This window comes from Carlito syrichta, unplaced genomic scaffold (assembly GCF_000164805.1).
Source record: "Carlito syrichta isolate Samal-C Ts95f unplaced genomic scaffold, Tarsius_syrichta-2.0.1 Scaffold311755, whole genome shotgun sequence".
NCBI lineage: Eukaryota > Metazoa > Chordata > Mammalia > Primates > Tarsiidae > Carlito > Carlito syrichta.
This window is the reverse complement of record NW_007255851.1, coordinates 411,255-427,974: the sequence shown is the minus strand read 5'-3', so window position 1 is coordinate 427,974 and position 16,720 is coordinate 411,255. Positions and strand designations below refer to the sequence as shown.

Sequence of the window (16,720 nt, the reverse complement as noted above, 5' to 3'; positions counted from 1 at the left end):
ATGGAGTATTACAATTTTAATACAGTTTTTCCTTTCTTAAAATGCGTATACATTTCTTGGCACCCTCTATATATTGTACTGCCTGTCTAGAAAAAAAGTATTATGGAAATTGAAGAATATTTAGGAACTGGATACTAGAAATATTACATACCAAAGTTTGTATACCTAAAAGTACACTTATAGAGAAATGTATAGCCTTAAATACATAAATTAAAAATGAAGGGTAAAATTTATTGAATGAGGTATTCAACTCAAGAGGCTAAGGAAAAAAGACTAAATCTAGAGAATGTAAAAAGATGAATAATAAAGATACAATTATAAATTTATAAAAAATGGAAAACAAATAGCAGTAAAGAAGAAAAATAAATCCAAATCTAGTTCTTTGAAAAGATTAATAAAATAGACAAACCGCTACAATTAAAATGAATGAACTAGATTTGCATTCATTAATACAAATAATCCTGGAAAACATCGTTGTGAGTGATAAATGCAAGTTGCACAGCATGAAATCACTTATGAAAATTTTAAAACATACCAAACAATACAATACACGGTTTATAGCTATATATAATGAATGCATAAAAAACATGGATAGGAAAGATTAACACCAACATCAGAATGGTGGGGTTCCTTCTGGGGAATAAGGCAGAGAGATGATTGGTCGGGGAGCCAAGGAGGACCAGTCATATCCATAAATGTTAATGTGACCCCCCAAAATAAGAAAGCTTTTGTGCAAATATGGCTGGATGTTAACATGGCTTAAGTCTGAATGCTGAATATATAAATTTCCATTTTTGGTTTTGTATTTTGCCTATTGTAAATATTCCATGACTCAAAATAATTCCTACCTGCTACATTTTTTGACTTCTTTACTGTCTATTTCCCCCACCAAACCCTAAGTTCCCTGGAGGCAGGGACCATACTGTGTCACTTTCATCACAGTATGCCCAGTGTCCAAAGGGCAAGGGGGGAAATTTAAGCATATGACCTGTAAGGGTAATAATGTCCAGCCCACAGATATTAAGACTCCTTGATTTTACTGTAGATGTGCTCAAGAGGCAAGAATGACAGATTCGGGATCAATAATAAGAGCCTTTAGCTACCTGCTCGAGCTCTGGAAGGCTTCTCTTTCTCTCCCACTAAATACAGACAAGGGCACTGAAGCAGTCCACTTGATAATAAAGAATGAGTCCACACATACGCATTACAACCACAGCAGCTGCAACAATCATTAACACGTACGAGTTGCTAAGTGGCAAGCATGTATTACCTCATTTAACACTCACAAAACCTCTGAGAGGTAGATGATATTGTTCAGTTCCAGCTGAGGAAATTGAAACTCAAGGAGGTTTGGGCCTTTCTAACCTATCTGAGGTCACACAGTCTTCAAGAGCTTACCAAGAGTAAAACTGTAAGCAGATGACCAACCAACTAGGATCACTATTCTTATAGTCAGGGTTCCTTTATGTGGCCCATTTCTAATTTCCTCCAAATTTGTTTTCTACCTTTAAGGCACATATTAGAGTTCTCTTGAACATGCCCCCCAGTGTGGCTGGAGGTGGTACCGCCACCCCTCATTTGCAGGGTTCCGTATCAATAACCCCGAGGCACAGATGAGACAGCATCTTCATCCCAGTGTCACAGATGAGAAAACAGAAGCCACATGACCTGAACTGTGTGCTGCACCTTCCTTCCTGTCTCAGAACATGACTGCATTTGCAGATGAAGCTTTTACAACGGTAACGAAGTTAAAATGAAGTTATGAGAATAACCAGTTGAATAAGACTGGTATCTTTATAAGAAGAAATTTGGACATAGACACACACACAAAGGGATGATCATGTGAAGACACAGGGAGACGATGACATCTATAAGCCATCATCTACAAGCCTGGAATAGATCCTCCCCTCATGGCCTTCAGAAGGAACTCACCCTGTTAACACCTTGATTTTGTACTTTCAGCCTCCAGAACTGTGAGAAAATAAATGCTGTTGTTTAAGTGCCCCAGCCTTTGGGACTTGGTTACAGCAGCCCTAGCAACAGGGAGGCACAGAGATGTTAAGGGGCCACACCAAAGGGAGACAGAACCAATATGGTTCCTCTTTCTCTTGTTTTTGAAATAATCATTGCTAAAATATGGGTATTTACTTTTAGAGGTAATATTTTATATGCAAATAAAATTAAAATTATTACAATTAGCAATGTAATTCCATATCTTTTGGGTTCTGCTTCCAGTTAAGATGTAGAAGGATATGAAAGACCATCACTACAGCAACAGAGTGTAGCAACAGAGAGCACTGGATAAACTACAAAACCATTTTATTTTAACCCACTGGAGAACTGAAGTCTCAAAGGAGTTTTGAGGAACCAAATTTCAGAGACACTGGGCCCTTCCTACATGAGCAAAGACCAGCAGCTGTGTTCATCTCTGGGGCATGAGCTGCTAATCAGCATCTATTCCTCACTGTGGAAATAAGAAGAACCAGTCACATATTTAACCCTGCGGTCTGAAGTGATGGATTAGACCTAGATTAGAGTGTCCAATCCACCAGACTTTTACCAGGTGTGTGGTGGCTTACAGGAAGTCAAGACAAGAATGGAAAGACTGTTAGAAATGCAACCTCAGTAACATCCAAGGGAAGGAAATGGTTCTCAGGTGGCCTTTACTGTGTCAGACCTTCTAGTCCCCAGCCCTGCCCAGACAAAACACTAGACAGCTTAGCAGTTTACTTAAGTTCAACTTTAAGGTAAATTGAATGCTTCATGGAGGAAGTAGAGGTATCAGACTTCTCACCAGCTTAAGCCAACTAGGCTACCCTCAGGCCAAGTCCAAGGTTAGTGTAACACAAGGTCAACAATAGGGCACAAAACTTACTACCGTTTCGTTATGTTCGGCCAGAAAGAACTTGTTCCCATGGAAAATCTGGATTAATCTGATTAATCTTTCTAGGAAACTTCAAAAATGTACTTTGCTGATGTCCCAGTAAATTAATTTCCTCAATTTCTGAACCTGCAGTGTTTAAGTCGTAATTGACTGCTAAGCCGATCAAAAGGCCGGTTGTCTTTTTTTAGCATAGCCCTAAAAGCGCACCAAGAAAGACAAGACAAAATATATGAAGGGGACCCAAAGAAAACAGAATTATTTTTTAGAGGGTGGTCCCCTTGTAGTATAGGCTTCTCTGCTAGGTAAGTGTTCTAGGAACCCACTGGCATCTGTGTACCAGCTAATGTTACTGTGAGAGGCTGCATTAGGTTTCAGTGAGGTTTTTTTTGGGGGGGGGAAGGGAGTTTCTTTCAACGCATTTGCCCATTTCTTGATGGGTCATCCATGAGCACACCTGCCCTCTATAGAGCGAGTATTCAGCAGTTTTTGACTAAACGTGGCATGACTCCCCCCCCCACCCTCCCTATTCAGCTGCTCTCACTCCCAGCAACTTTTTTTTTTTTGCCTCTCTGGATGGAAAAAAGTTCTCAAAGAAACGTTTTTCCAGTGTGGAAGAGGTGAAACAAAAAATGGTAGAAGTACTAAAAGACATCAAAATTGACAAGTTTAAAAATTGTTTTGAGCAGTGGAAAAGTGTCTCAATGGGAGTATGGTATCAAATAGAGAGTACTTTGAAGGTGACTGAAGTTTAAACATGCAAAAATACACAATTTTTAATAAATAAATTCCACTTTTGGGGGGGTGTCCCCTCATACACTTCTCCTCTGTGTCTGTGTTCCTACCTAGCACAGAGCCCGAGACTGGCACCACCTTTTAGGGTCCAGATAGGGTGAGGGTGAGATGGATGGAGAGGGAGGAGAGATGCAGGGAGGCACAGCACCGCTGGAGCCAGCAAGCTGGAGGTTCGCGCTGCAACCCAGAGATCCCAGTAAATGCAAAGAATTGCAACACAAAGAGGTGAGAGAAGAAAAGATTTACTTAAGAAAAGTTCACCCCCCACAGACAAGGAGCGGGCCCACACTCTAGGTGAGTGTGGCCTCATAGCCCCCCAAAGCCCTGACTTAAATCCTTTCCTTGGAGATGTTGCACCATCTCCAAGTGACTGCCGTGACTTCCTTATTGACCACCTGTGGATGTCTTGGAGATCCTGTGACACAGAGACCCATTAATGTCTGTCCATATTATCATAGCCCCTAGAGAAGGTAGTGACAAGGATTCTAATTCTCCTGTATCTTCTGAAGGACATTCCTTTGAGCTAATGGAGAGTCCCCCTCCTTACCTCCTAGGCATTCCCAGTGGGTAGCTTCGGGGAATCCTTGGTTTCCCTGTAGATAGGGCCCATTCTACTGGAAGACTGAAGCCCCGCCTTCTCCCCTCTGGGCGGTCATGACTTTTGTAATTACAAGTTTCATGACTTTACAATCCTTGACCAACGTATGATGTCTTAGCCCTTGTAAATTCCCTTTACTCTAGGCAAGCTTGATTGACACTATGAGATACCTCTGATACCTGGCACCAGGAAGTCTGTTTCTGAAAAGACAAAGTCGGTAAAGTTAATTTTACCTAAAGTGTGCATTTCTCCAAAAGCATAGCTTCTACTTTCCCATCATTGTGTCAGGGTTTAAGAACAAGATGAAAAAGGGTTTCCCACTCTCGGTCTGCCCTGTCACCACCTTTAATATACACATTACTTCTATACCTCAAAGCAAATTTCTGTGAGGTTTGAGAGCAGAGAAGGAGATGTTATTTTTTAAGCAAACTCAGAAATTCCTTCCCAAAGTCTTGCATGGCTGCTCTTGTCTTAACTTATTCTCCATCATATCCACCCCACCCTGGCCTTGTTAATTTTATTTCCTTCGTTAAAGGCTAAACAGTCTATCAAAAGAATGCCTTGAAACTAGTCTTAGGGACAAAAATGCAAACACAAGCACCATTTATCATTTTGTCAGCAATCCTTAGTATCACACCACTACAGAGGATGGAAGCTGGTCATTAGACAAACATTCCATTATCTCATTTACAAGCACGCCAGGCTTCTGATCATGGACTAACAGTTGATGAGCACTGGCAAGAGTGAGGAGCAAGAATAAAACGTACTTGTACTAGTTTCATTGCACGGCCCTGCTTAAAAGTGTTCACCTGAGAAAATCCGCTCCTGGTGGCCCACAGGTGCTAGTCCTCCTGTTTAATAGCCCAGCCCTTAGCTGCAGCAGTTTTTAACACGGACTGAACAACATTAGAACCACCTGGGGAGCACTTACCCCGCCAGATGCTCCCAGATTGTGCTGGAGACCAATGAAAGCGGCTCTGTGGGGGTGGGATCTGGGCACAAGTAGTTATCAAAGCTCCCCAAGTGATGCCAATGTATAGCCAGGGCTGAAAACTACTGCTGGAGTGAAATCTCTCTGCCTCTGAACCAGTATGTTCAGGTCAGCTGCAGAAAATGCAGATTTAGAATGCCTAACAGTCATTTACTTTATTATACATTTTTAAATTACTACTTTATTTTATTTTATTTATTATTTCATTTTATTATATTTTTGAGTCAGGGTCTCACTCTGTTGCCCAAGCTGAACCTTCCATCTCAGCCTCCTGAGCAGCTGGGACTACAGGCATGCACCACAACACCTGGCTAATTTTCTGATTTTTTTTGTAGAGATGTGGTCTCACTATGTTGCCTAGGCTGCTCTCAAACTCCTGGACTCAAGCAATTCTCTCGCCTCGGCCTCCCAAAGTGCTGGGATTACAGGCGTGAGCCACGGAGCCCAGTCCATTTACTTTAAAGGCAAAGAAAAAAAAATGACCCCCAAAACTGACCTAGGTAGGGTGAGGGAGCTCAGGTTAAAAATAATACACTGACATCAAGTCCACACAAAACCGTCAGATTTACCAGAGACCTTGCTTCCTATTAAAGGGTATTTTTTAGGTACTAGTAATTGTATGCCAAGGTCAGTCTTTTCCACTTTTGTAAGGGTATAGAAAGAAACAGAAAAAAATGCTAATGTCTGGTGGCATTCTCTCTGGATTCATGACTCAAAGCTCTCCTGTGGTTTCAGAGATGGCCTTTATCCAGCACAATCACCTCTAATAGCCCCCTGCTGAATGCTAAGGAGGGTGACAACCTGCTTCCGTCAGGTCTGCACACAATGACTGGGTTGCAAGACTTGTTTATACATCACAAGGTTATTCCAGTTACATAATCGATTTAGTTCCAAGACCGTCAAAATACTAAACTTAGACACACTACATTTTCTTACAAAGACAAACCTTCAAACTACACAAGCACAACTCCCAAAGGTTAGCTACGGGGGTCTCAGAATCTCCTGGGAGGAAATGCCACCTGTGATCCAACTTCATCAGTAAACATTTGTAGGCAGATTGCTGGCAACACAGCACCATGAAATGTTCTTTAATCCCTGTCAGATAATCCACAGCTTGCTCAAAGAGGCACAGCATATAAGAGCCCTGCATTCGTCACACTGCATATTAAAATATCAAAAACACTTGAGACCCAACCCATGCCCCAGACCAAAAATCAGGATACTGGGGCACAGACCAGTCTGTGGCATTTTTAAAGCAATGGTTCTCACAGTTTCATATGCATCCAAATCCCCTGGAAGGCCATGAAGATGACCGGGCTGAAGATGACTGATTCAGCTGTCTAGCCCAAGAACGTCCATTTCTAACAAGCTCCCAGATAAGGCTGATGCTGCTGGCCCAGGGGTCACTATGGGGATCACCACTTCACAGGTCCCCCAGGCAGCTCTAATTAATGCAGCCAGGACTGAGGACCACTGTATTACGGCCAGGGCACCTAACAGAGGGAATTCCCATCCTACTGTGCTACCAACCTGGGGCTTGATAACAAGCCCTTAAGGTGTATTGGGTCTCAGCTTGCTCCTGATAAATAAAATTGAGACATACATGAAAGAGATCCTGGCTTCCTTACAGAAATAAAATGACTTTTTGCAAAAAGCTGCTGACACTTAATATCCACTAATTCTGAGAAAGTGGCCTCGGAAGCAATAAAACAGCTTTAGAAATATAGAGGCAGGCAAGAGGTAAGTTCTCACTTACATGACTTCAGTGCATGTGGGGACCCACAAAGGGGGCCGGCTGTGCCTGTCCTTGAAGCCCGTCATGCTGCTGCCGGGACTCACCTGTTAGAACCTTGCAGTGCTGCCCAGGTATCTGGGCCTTGGCTGGAGGGCTGGGTGTCAAGGACCATTTGCGCCTGATCAGATGCTCTCGTCCACTGAAGGGTCCCTGGGAGTTGTTGAGGGGCTGGATTAGTACCTGCTCCTGCCCAAGCTGGATGAGGCCAACCTGCCCAGAAAGGAGAGGGAAACCAGACATTGGTCATCCTCATTCACGCATGCCCACAGCCCACGGAGGCCCCAGAGGCCTGAGGGCAGCAAGGCCACCTTGCTGTGGCTTGCTTTCCCATCTGGGCTAGTTTGCTTTGCAAATTGCTCAGATTTACCTGTGCCCAAGAGTGAGCTTCTGTGTGACTTACAAATATCCCACGAAACAGTTATTTGGGTGGTAGGGACGTAAAGTAAGAGTGGAGGTGCAGGCAGGTACGAGGACATTCATTTTCCAAGTTAACTTTCAGAGAACATGGATTAATTTATCAATTAAAAAAAAACTTTCAGAAATTATTTTAAAAATCATCACACTAAAAGTCCACTTGAGAGGGAACCCCAAAATTGCTGGGAATGACAATTATATTCCTGATGGGGGAAAAAAATGTATCTTATCCCTGAGGATATTTAGAATTAAATATAGAGACAACGAACCTGAAGTATTAGTAGTTTGGTAATAGAGGATTTGCACATCTTTTCAGAACTTGTAGTGTTTAAAAGAACTTGGCAGAGTATGTAATGGATTAGAGTTGTGATTCTAATTTAAAGTGTACCATTGATTTAGACTTGTGACTTTAAAATCTTGTTAGGTTTATAAGTAGTATTAGAATATGTGAAAGAATTTAAGACTTTCCATAAGATTAAATTATTAAGTTTATAAAAATTGTTTAAGTACTTGTGAAGGGATTTTTTAACCAGACAATCAAATAACTTTACAACGAAATTGAATGTTAAATCTCCAAATGCAGTTTTAAATATGTAACAGTTGTGAATCATAAGTCCATAAAGGCAGCCAAATATGAATCAAAGCCCGCTTAAAAGTGATTGCAAAAACCTGCTGAACTGTAAGATTTGTAAATTGAATGAAAAACTTTAAAATTAAGATTTTTAGTTTGTCACTTTAATAGAGTAAATGTTAATTCCCCCCAAAATGACGCTGAGAACTTTTTCTCACTTGGAATCAATGTTGACAGCATTCAAACAATGGCCCTCCTACCTCGGACACTTGCTGCTAGCTTCCCTTCTTATGTGGCATCAACAAAACAAGGTAAGTCTCCCAGGGAGACTTATCCAGCCCCGGCTGGGGAGACACCTGCTTTTTTCATTGGTCCCTGCAGCCAGGGTCCCTTCTTCCTGGGCAACACTCCCAGATTCAGTAGATTGGCAGATCAATCTTGGGGGGTCACGGACATCCTTTCTTCTCTCTGCCACCATTACTTTTCAAAAGCCATGACATACTAAACCTGCAGTTCTCAGATCCCAACATGCACCAGAATCACTGGAAGTCTTGAGTGGGGCCCAAGAATTTGCATTTCTCACAGCACCGACGCTGCTGGTCCACGGACCACACTTGGAGAGGCCCTGCTCTCCACCAAGCACAGAGCTTACTCAAGTCAAATGATGCAGACCCCCTCTACAGTCTGAAAAGATACACTGGTACCCAGTCTCTTAGAAAGTAAATCAGGGGGACTAATAAGGTCCTCTACAACCTTTAGTCCCCAAGAAACAGGTTGAGGCCATACTTACTGCTCTAAGCAAATTTCAAGGTTTCCATTTCATTAGAACTTTTGCCAAGTACAACTCAGAGATTTTACTGCCCAAATAAAACTGTCTCTAAGTGGCACTGCATGACCTGCAGGACAGCACAGCTTTCTTCCCTCTCCTTTGAGATGAAAACTTGAGTCTGTTCACTAGGATACTTTACAGAGACTGAAGAAATGGAGGCAGAGGAAGGCTGCAGTGGGATGAGCAGAGCTCCCTCACGGCTGTGCCCCAGGAAGCCTCCGTGCACAACACTCGAAAACATCCATGGTCAAGATGAGGTGGGCAAGTTCTGGCACAGCACACAGGTGCGGCCCCACATGGAAGGACTCCCATGCTCCCTGGAAGATGTGCTCCACTCTAGTAAGGGGCTGGACTTGTTTGGAAACACTCTGGCCATGGGCCCAAGCCCTCCCCGCCCCATCTAGGCTTTCAAAGCCAGTCATCATCCATTCAGTCCAGTGTTTGTATTCACAAACCCTGGTACAAAAAGCAGTTAGCAGTTAGTTCCAATGGTATGCAAACACACTTTAAAAACAAGGAGCTCTCGCCTTGATGATAACCCTTATGCATAGGGATACCTATGTCCACACAAAGAACCACCTACCTCCTCGAGGGAGGTTTGTTTTATAGTGTCTTTTCTGGAGGGCTCCACATCCTGGTTTCTATCCATTCAGGGAAAATGTGATACTGGCAAAAGATGGATAAATGGCCTCATGGATTGTACTCAGCAGGCAGCTACTAGTCTTCTTGTGCCCTGACCTGCAAGGGGTATGTGGCCGGGACCAGCACCAAGGAGGGAGGCGCTGTACAGAGTCCTCACCCTATTGGAGCCAGCACAAGGAAGGGCCTGCCTGCCGCCTCCCTGCCCCCAGTGTCTTGGTCTCCTGCAAGTGTCTTGAATGTGTACCTTGTCTGCACGTGACCAGTGATAACACAGTCTGTTGGAAAGCATCACCAGCGCATCACACACACACAAAATCTCGCCCCAAATAGTGGCCAACCCTCCTTGTCTCTCCTTGAACTCCTCTTTTCCCAGAATAAGTCCCCCTTCCTTGTAGCCCCTGCACTCTATGTTCCAGTCCACTACCCCATGTTATGGGTCAGTTCCTTGGAGGCAGGATCAGAATTATTCCAACATCTTCCATATATCGATACTCAAAATGTGGCTGGACTGGACTCCAGTGGCACAGAAACCTGCAGGCACCCTGCTCAGCCTTCTCATTCCTGGCTGAGAAAACTCCTGCTGCCCAGACGCCCCCCTCTCCAGGCCAATGGAATGAGACTCTTGGGGGTGGAACACAACTCTGGTATTTCTTTCAAGTTCACCAGGAGCTGTCACCATGTAGCCAGGACTGAGAACCACCATCCTAGTTTTTAACTGGGTGCCCAAGCCTCTGGCCCCCCACTGCTTTGATTTCTATGTCTGGGGGTACCCAGATTTGAAAGCTGGGCCTTCATCTGACAGGGGAGCTCTGCCCACTGCTCTTGCTTCCAGTCCATTGTTGCCCGTACCCCCAAGAGCCCACTCAACAGGGCTGCCTGGATTTGTTACTCCCCCAGTCACTATCTATGCCAAGAAGCGAGACATAGGGAAAGCTTACCCAAGCCTCCTGTTCCACTGATGGCAGCAAAGGAATTCCAGTAATGAGGCTGAGATTGCAGCAGATGCAAAAGGCCTAAAACCATTACCCAAAGAGACAGAAAACTGTGCAGGGCAAAAGCCTATGGCAGATGGAAGCAGCAGCCAAGGCCCTTGGTTTTAAGGGCTATAATAAGGCCCAATGAAATGGTGCCCTTAAAAGAGAAATCTTAGGTTTTCGAGATTTGGTATGCTACACTAAAGAAGCCTGGTTCAAATAAAGTGTATCAGGTATAACCTGATATTTCAACATTTGTGAGTGGTCATCTTTAAACCCTCTTTGGCCTGGGTACTTGCTTCTGTACTGCTTTAAGAAAGTTATGAATCAGGTACTGTTAACTCCATCCCCCAAACTCCAGGTAGGACTAGCTGTCACTGCATTGGGGAAAGTATGTGCATGACATGTAGGTTTTTGTCACCTAACATGAGCACAGGTTCTCAGCATGGCTTAGAAAGTACATTTAAGATAATGTAAAGAAAACCTGTCCCTTGGACACTCTGGAAACTCGTGCCTCTGTGGGAGGGGATGAAAACCACATGACTCTACAAAGTCTACACTGGGATTTCCTTCCTTCTGGAGGCTGCAGCTCCTTGGTTAATGGGAATGGGTCTTACATCTCCTCTTCTACATGCAGATGGACTCATGCGGGTGGTTTGAGAGGATGGGTCCCAGTGGGGTCATGAGTTTTCTTCCTGTATGGGCCAATCTGCTTCAAGAAGAAAAAGCTACCCAGTGACTGTGGACCCTCTGGCACCTGCCTCTGACTCTCTGGTGTGCCCTGGAAACTTGTTAGAAATACAAGTTCTCAGGCCCACCCCAGACTCACTGCATCAAAAACTCTGGGGTGGGGCCCAGCAATCAGTTTAACAAGCTTCCAAGAGACTCTGATGCTGGCCCAAGGTTGAGAACTGCTGCCCCAGGAAAAACTCCAAAGGCCTTAGGCTGGCATTCAGGGCCCTGTTTCATCTAATCTACATGTCTGTCCATTCAGTTCCTCTCCCCACCCCCACCTCCTAAAACAACCACCCCCATCCCATTCATGGGTCCCTGAGGACAATGGAGCTTCGGTGGCTTTGTCATCACTCCTTGCTCCTAGCGTCGGAGGCCCACCCCTTTCAGCTCCAATCATCCCTCTTCCTGAAGGTCTCACCCTGCCCAGCTACAGGACCCTTCCTTCCATGAGCTCTGGACGTCTTCCGAGACAGGGTCTGCATTGTCTTTCTCTCTGAGCTGTGCCGGGTGCCTACCACAGTGTCCTGCACCTGGTAGAAGTGTGATCGTGATCCGCTCTTTCAGACAACAGTGTTGACTGATTGGCTGATGTATAACTGGAAAAGTCTGGGACCAGACTGTAGGGCAGGAGAAGAAACCTTTTTTTAAAGCCTTCATGTGCAAGGCTCTCACCAAATAATTTCAAACTTCATCTTCTCCTGCTCTATCAACAGCCATGCAAGGCCAATGTTATTTACCCCTGGCATGGCTGCAGGCGGGGAGGTTCAAAAGAATTAAGTGACTCGCTCAAGATCACAGCCCTGAATAGCCATGCAGTTTCATTTCCTAAGGAATGAGACATGACTACGTATCTGTGGGCCTGTGCACAGGAGCGTGCATGGGGAGAGGTTCACCAGTGCCTCTGCAAGATTCCCTAGGCCCATTGGCTGCAGAAACCTCTCCCATCACCAAGATCAGGCAGCTATAGCATTTCAGAGTTCAGGAAATAAGCTCCAAGAATGCAACCAGCTAGAGGACTTCTTCTGTCCACCATCCCATCTCGCGCTCTTTTTTTTTTAATGTTGTCAACAAAACAGAAATTCAAAATGAGGACCTAATGACAGGTGATATTCAAGGCCACCTGGTGCAGAAGCGGCCAGCATCGGCCACCCTCAGTGGCGTCAGCCCAGTAGAGAGGCAGCTGCAGTCAGAGGAAGCCCTGAGCAGTCACAGTCAGGAAAAGCACAACAAACAGTACGGAAGGTTGGGAAGGCCAAAGAGGGACAAAGAGACGCCACTTTGAGACCACATGAATGTCCCTCCAGAGGGCTTTCCCTCTCCAGAGGCCACAGAATTTTCTGATCCGAGTTCTTCCCTTGAATTCTTCCACATCCCCAAATTTCACAACTACCTTTGCCCATCTTCTTCCCTGCCTGCCAGAATGCCCCTTAATATCCACCCATTTTTACAAAGCTCTAAATATATGCTTTGTATTTTCCAAATACATTTATGCTGCAAATGATCGATTCTTCAGCAATATTGTTACCTTGTCTTCCTCAGACCTGTCTCAATATCATGACGTATTGCAACACAGTTTCATCCATCTGCTCCTTTCCAAATAGTGTCTAAACCTGGTAGTTTTTGCGAAGACTGATTCCTGCTCAGTTGTACTCAATCAAGTGAGGGTGTATTAGAAAGCTGGGCAATTTCATATTACCCAATCAATCAAAAGAGGGAGGCCTGACATCACAAACCTGCCTCTTCATTACAGGAGCCATGCAAACATAGGCTGCCCTCTTAAGAACAGTTCCCCAAGCTTCTAATCAGACTCCACCTGCTCATGGGCTGGCTAGCCTCAGGCCCCATCAGGTCTCACCTGGGACATTTCCTCCCCTGTAGCACAGAGGCGAGCATTCTCTAAAAGTTCCCAGGTGGACTGGAAGTAAGAGCCATCCAGAACTATGAATGCAAGATGCACCACAAATGATGTGCTTCCATCATGGCCACGTGCTCTGCAGTCAGGCTGCCAGCCCAAGCGAGGGCCACCAGGTCGACCTCAGTGACCAACCTTGATGAGAAAGACTCCAAGTAAGAGTCCTGCGGCATGTGGTGCCTCTAAAAGAGGCAGGCTGGGAGGATCCTTGACCTTTCGCAATCCTTTGGGGTGACCTGGGAAACGGGCATAGCTTAACATCCCACTGTCCAGAGCTCCCTGGTGTTCTGTCTGCTCCCAACACCTCACAGTGCACCCCTGGCAGACCACAGCCTCAGCCAAGGAGGGGTGGCTGGATTCTGGTGGGTGGTCTTCCCAGAGCCTGTGAGTATCATCTAAGGTAACATGGCTACTGCTCAGCAGACCAACTTGACAGCCAGGCCTCCAGTCCTCCCCTTCTCTCTGTTCACTTCTAAAAGAAGTCCTTCAGCCGTTTGTTTCAGACCAGCCACACAGAGCCTTTTCAGAGCCTGATGCTCATGCCATCCTTGATGTGCCATCTCCACTGTCCTCCCTACCTGTGAGGTTTGACTTGATTCCAATTTTGCAGGCCTGCCCTGGCCTGGTCCCAGGCACAGAGGCGACTGATCCAAACTTACATAAACTCATTAGGAGTGAAAATACCTTCCTCACATGCCTCAAGTTCATTGCTTTGAAATTACACGCTTATAGAAACTCTTCCAAAAAACCTACGTTCTGTCTAAAGACTTTCGGAAATGTAAATAAAATGAAGAAGCATAAACAGAAAACAATTACTACTTGAGCCTGTGGGCCTTTGAAGATCCACAAAGTGCAGCTGGCCCAGCTTTTCAAGATAAGACACAAAGAGGAGAACGCCTGGGCCTCTGCCCCTATCAAAAGGGGAGAGGTGGGGGAGCAAAGCTACTCTAATGACACATTGCCTTTGACTAGATACCACAAAGCACTGATCCCATGCAACTGGAACAGAGCCTGCATTCCCCGACCCCAGCACCCAACACTCTCTGCGGAGATATTCTGGAGACGTTTGATGTGATGGGACTTACCAGCAATTAAAATGCTGCTTAACCTGGGAATACAGTTGTGCCGAGGGCAGTCCCATCTATTTGTTTCTATATCATCCGTGACCGCTGTCATGCTGGAAGGGCCAAATGCTGAGCAGCTATGACAAAGACTCTACAGCCCACAAAGCCTAAAATAATTACTATCTCGTTCTTCAGAGAAAAGGGATGCTGACTCCTGCTCCCCATGTTTTCTTGTAGACACAAGGAGGCTTTGAAATGCTTCCGCCTATTGCCATGAAAACCACTTACTTGACATCACTCCCCTCCCATGAACTGATCCTGTCCTGACAACACTCAACCAGGCAACCCCGCGTCTCCACTCACAGGGCTTCCACCATGGTCAAGAGGGACTAACACGACACCACCAACCACCTGAGTTGAGAGACAAAAATCAAGACGGGAGCCCAATGCAAACCTGGTTAGTCTACATCTCTGTTGCTTTCTCTTCTTCATGCGTTCAGGACCTCCTTGCAAGGAAAAGGTCCACTCCGAGTCACCCCACCGTCCCTTCCCTCCAGCCTTCCACCCTTTTCTATGTGTACTTAAGGGGAAGCGTCCAACGTCCAGCTCAGGCGGCCAGGACGAACAAAGCAAACTAAGCAAAAGAAATGTCTGTCCTAGCAGGAATTTAAAAGCTAAAGTCTTAGAGATCCACTAGCCACTGGCACACACTGAACGCAAGTCTCTTGGCTGGGTTCCTTTATCTAAAGCACAGCGCCCTCACATGGTGCCAAAAGGAAGGACAGCCTTGTTGAAAAGTTGGCTCAGATGCCATCTGTGAGATGACCCAGCACTCCGAGAGGATTTTTAAATCAGTGTTATCCAGATCTCCACCCTCGGCTCTTTCACAGATAGCTCCTTGCTGGAAACTTTACACCAAGAAGTATAAACTCTGACCTCTACAGAAACTCACTAAACCGCAGCAAATGGGATTCAGATGTTTCCACGTACAGTACTGTGATGTGACCTAGACTTTAAACACTTTGGCAAGAACAGGAAAAATGATGTGGGCCTTCCAGTCCCTCCCAGAACATGATACAGCCTTGACCCGAGCCCTGCCGTGATCTGAGCCTTTCTCACTCCTACTTAAGCCTCCTCACCCCCAGTCCAGACTCCCTACCCCAGTTCCACACTAGCTCCCACTAGGCCCTCTGCACAGCCTATACCACTTTCCTTGTTTCACCAAAGCTGCCAATTTCTCCCAGCTGAGTGAAAGTGGATCACACCCTAATCAGTACTCAGAAAATTTCTGAAAGGAGAACTAGGCTTATCCTAGGAAATTGCACCCAGAGTTTCCCATAGTGTTGGAAGGAAGGCAGAAGCCTCTCGCACAAAAACCTGGCCTCCCTGGCTCTGCTGCAGAATCTCCATGGCTTGCTGCAGATGGGGCCGTTAGGGCTAGAGAATTCTAGATGATAGCACAAGATAAGGGGATGGTGGAGAAGCAGTCTCTTATGCCTGGGAAGGACAGACAGAGATAATACCAGAAACTGCCTCCCCAGAGGCCAGTCATGACAAAAGATAGAGAAAACCCCCCCTGTGTTTCATGCTCTCAGTGGATACTGCCTTTGCTGGGGGCAGCCCATCTGCTGGCCATGTGTGCTCCTTGGGGGGGAGCACGATGGGGGGGCACGATGGGGAAGCCCAGGGGTGTCTGGGCACCAGTGTGGCCACATGACCAAGTGTGAGCACAGGCAGGGCGAAACTATGCAAGAGCACCTCCTCCCCTCGGAATACGAGCAGGGCAGGGTCTTGGGGAGTTCCTTCCCAGCAAGGGAGCCTCTAGGGGCAGGAACCAATCGGACCATTGGGTCGTATCACCAATGGAGGCACCCCTCAGGCCTAGGTGGGTGCAAATGCCTCCTAGTGGCGTAAGAAAAGAGGACTTCGCACCCTTCCTCTCCTGTTTCTCCTATTTCAACAAAGGAGAGTGGGGTTCACCTTGACCTTCCTGGCTACCCCTCCAATCTTAGTTTTCCAGGTACAGAAAGGGTGGTGAGTGCGCCCCCCCAACCCTAGAGCTATACACCTGTGCAGATACAGCGTTCCCGCTACACCTAGGCGAAGTGCGCCTCACGGTCCAGGGCCCTGACGAGTTCATCCCCGCTCGATCTGCGGCCCCTGGGCAGGCTGGGGCGCGCACCCCTCCGCAGCTCCAGCTCCAGCTCCGCACCGCCGAGGCCCGGCGCCGCAGGCGGGAGGCCCTGGGCTCGGACGCTTCCCCTCCCGCCCCCTGTGCTCACGGACCCTCTGAGAGGTCGGGGTGGGAGAGGCGAGGAGCAGGGTCCCCTCCAGACTCCGGGACGCTAGACTTCCCGCAGAAGCGCTGCACCCCAGCCCTCCACGGGGACCACCCGGGCGCCGCCACAGACCCGAAAGGCAGACCCGGAGGCGGCGCGGGCAGTACCAGGCCGCCGGCGGCGCCGCAGGCGCTGAGCGAGACGAGGGAGCCGGGGTGGCCGAGCACGCGTCCCGAGTAG

The 16,720-nt window shown here is 46.5% G+C and overlaps 1 protein-coding gene across 1 annotated transcript in view; it reads right to left on the bottom strand.

Annotated features, from left to right (window-relative positions):
• Nucleotides 1–7,104: 7,104 nt before the first annotated feature.
• LOC103271547 overlaps nucleotides 7,105–16,720 on the bottom strand; it is a gene marked incomplete at its 3' end in the record, with an annotated part of 11,622 nt that continues 2,006 nt past the window's right edge. Inside the window, exon 3 of the mRNA XM_021718045.1 lies at nucleotides 7,105–7,270. Coding sequence (XP_021573720.1) covers nucleotides 7,105–7,270 — 166 coding nt within the window. The remainder of the gene's footprint in view (nucleotides 7,271–16,720) is intronic.